The sequence below is a fragment of the Arachis ipaensis genome, chromosome B03 (assembly GCF_000816755.2).
Source record: "Arachis ipaensis cultivar K30076 chromosome B03, Araip1.1, whole genome shotgun sequence".
Taxonomy (NCBI): Eukaryota; Viridiplantae; Streptophyta; class Magnoliopsida; order Fabales; family Fabaceae; genus Arachis; species Arachis ipaensis.
The window spans coordinates 11,196,688-11,199,887 of NC_029787.2; the positions used below are offsets into that span (position 1 = coordinate 11,196,688).

Here is a 3,200-nt window from a genome sequence, read left to right on the forward strand (position 1 = left end):
CCCCTAAAAAATTTATAAAAAAAAAAAAAAAAATACATGTACATAATCTTTTTTTTTTTCACAATTATAAGTGATAACAACATAAACATAAAATAGATGTATATTATAAAGAGAAAATTTAAAAAACCAGCAATATTATTAAAATTTGACCAGCACTTAACTAACAAAAAAAAAGCAATATTACACCATTAGATATAAATTCACACAATTAAAAATACTAATGATAATTAAGGCTCCATTTGTTTTTAGAGACAGGACAGAACATAACACTGAAACGGAGACAATAGGATAGAGACACTAAAAATTATCTTTTGTGTATTGTGTTTGGATACGATGGACAAGACACTAATGTAATGTCTAATATTATGTTTGGATATACATGGATAAGACTAAAATATTATATGAAATGACTAAAATAGCCCTGTGATTCTAAATTTTCTACATCAATACAAATTAATTTAATAAAAAATGAGAGTACGTAGGAGTACAGACGAAACTTTAAAAAAATATTTGAAGAGGCAAAAAATTTTAATAAAAAAATATATTAATATTTATATTAAAATACTTTAAATTATATAAAATCAATTACAATTTATAAATTATTTTTTAACATTTTAAAAGATTAATTTTACTTTTGCTAATATTTATCTTTCAAAAGTTTTAAGATTAATTATTTTTATTACAAATCAAATAATATAATATAAGGTTAAAATGGTATTGAAGTAAAACGATAAAAAGAAAAGAATTATCTACCCCCAATAAAAAATTCTACAGAAAAGAGAGAGTACCTGAAAAAGAAAGAGATAGAGGAAGAACAGCAAGAAAAAAGTATCTCTGAATAACGCAATAGGAAAAATAAGAAGGGGTAATAGTGGAAAAAAAATGGAAAACAAAATTTATAAAATTGTCCGTGTCCACTCTTCCAAATTCCGTGTCCATCATTGTCCTTCGTGAAAGAGTGGACACAAAAGTATAAAAAACTGTCTCGGAGACAATATGTCCACTGTCCATGTCTCTGCTTCCAAACACTTTTTAAACAAGTGTTGTTCATATCTCTGTGTCCTGCCCCCGAAAACAAACGCTACCTAATTTATGGTTACAAATTATAAAATTTACTGGTCACCTAACACTCCTCTGTTATAAATTACATAATTTATCATAAAATTCACCTCAAGCCATGGATAACATAACCTAAATTTAATTATATTTCACATTGACCTATGAATCACGGACACTTTGCTGAGTTACCGTATCTACGTGTCAGACACATTTTTTATATGACACTTACTGACTCTCGTCCGGCGTGTCTGATGTGTCCAAATCGTGTCTCATTAAAAAATAAAAAATTCTTCTCTGGACACACTTGGACACACCTAAATACCATCACGTGTCAGCGTGTCCGGTCTTATTCTTAATATATATTCTTAAAATAAATTTAGATATAGTATATATTATTATTTATTAAAACAAAAAATATTTTAAATACTTGATATAATTAAAATAAGACATTAAAAATAATTTAAAAAATTAATTTATATTTTAATATCAATAAAATATTAAAATATCATTATGATTTATCTAAAAAATATTTTATATGTTATATGTATGCGTGTCTCCGTGTCATGTAAGATTTTAAAATTTGAGTGTCGGCGTGTCCTGTATCGTATCGTGTCTCGTGTCCGTGTTAGTGTCCGTGCATCATAGACATTGATAATAGGCATTTGTAGTAATTTTGTGAGAAATATCCGAATTCAAATTAAGATCTGGACATTGACAAGTCAGTTTGAAAATTATAGTGTTAGACTTTTAGTACTAAGTAGTAATGACTATAAGAAATGAATGATGCACTTGCTGTCGTCATTAGCAAACACAATTAAGAAATCTTAGATTAGATGAATTAGTCCAAAACTTTGAAGCAATCAATAGAAAAACAAGGAAGATGAGCAGCGGGGCACAAAATAAGGTGGTGTGTGTGACGGGTGGTTCTGGTTACATAGCTTCATGGATAATCAAGTTCCTCCTGCAACGTGATTACACTGTTAGAGCCACCGTTCGTGATCCAAGTAAGTGTCTTCTTTTTCTACTTAATTGGGGCTTAATTATAAATTAATTAGTATAGCGTTTTGTGAATGTAATTTGATTTATTTTAATTGGAGTAGGTAATCCGAAGAAGGTTGAGCACTTGCTGAAACTTGAAAGTGCAAAGGAGAGGTTGCAACTCTTTAAGGCAGATCTTCTAGAAGAAGGTTCTTTTGACTCTGTTGTTGAGGGATGTCACGGTGTCTTTCATACTGCTTCACCTGTTTTATCTACCGTTAAAGATCCACAGGTATGTAACAAATTCTAACTAACTTTACCCCACAACTAACAGCTCTAACTAATTTTAACTAATTTATTTTATTTCAGGCAGAATTAATCGATCCAGCAATAAAGGGAACGATTAACGTTCTTGAATCATGTGCAAAATCAGCATCAGTGAAACGAGTAGTTTTAACATCATCTTTTGCAACACTTATACATAATGGAAAGCCTAAACATCCGAATGTAATTGTTGACGAGACATGGTTTGCAGATCTAGATTACTGCAAGGAACAACGCGTACGTCCCCTCCCTTAATAATTTTCCCTAAAACTTGGTCTATAATCATACTCCATAACCATAAGAGAAAGTCTAGGAGGTCAGCAGATTTTGTGGTTTTTAGCCATCAATTAGCTATCAATGATGTTTTTAGTGATGTGAGATTGTATCTAATGGTGTAGAATCATTTAATTTCCTTTTGATAGTTAAGTATTGGCCAAAATTTAACAAAAATGCTGGCTCGCTAGCACTCCTCTACTCATAATGCATATTTATATGTGTGCTTTTCCTTCCTTAACTACAGAAGTGGTATTCATTTGGGAAAACTTCGGCCGAGAATGTTGCAAGGAAATTCCTGAGTGAAAATAATATTGACTTGGTTGTAATTAACCAAGCAATGACCATAGGCCCATTATTGCAACCAGAGCTTAATGCAAGTGTTTCTACAATTTTAGACCTACTTAGCGGTAAGAATGTTACTACATGCACACTAAAATTAATCACTATATATTTGTGTATAAATATATGTGTAATTTATCTCATTTTTAATATATATTTTATACTAGTGACTGAATTTAATGTACAGCTAATATAATTATTTATTTTTTATATTTAAACTAATA

At 29.9% G+C, this 3,200-nt stretch overlaps 1 protein-coding gene across 2 annotated transcripts in view; it reads left to right on the plus strand.

Annotated features, from left to right (window-relative positions):
• Nucleotides 1,745-3,200, plus strand: part of LOC107629544 (cinnamoyl-CoA reductase 1) — a 2,520-nt gene continuing 1,064 nt past the window's right edge. The window contains exons 1-4 of one of the 2 annotated variants that reach the window (XM_016332362.2): nucleotides 1,745-2,063; nucleotides 2,160-2,329; nucleotides 2,407-2,598; nucleotides 2,882-3,044. In XM_016332362.2, coding sequence (XP_016187848.1) covers nucleotides 1,940-2,063; nucleotides 2,160-2,329; nucleotides 2,407-2,598; nucleotides 2,882-3,044 — 649 coding nt within the window. In that variant the 5' untranslated portion in view covers nucleotides 1,745-1,939. Of the gene's footprint in view, nucleotides 2,068-2,159; nucleotides 2,330-2,406; nucleotides 2,599-2,881; nucleotides 3,045-3,200 lie in introns of both variants that reach the window. The other variant, XM_021118133.1, reaches the window with a different exon arrangement.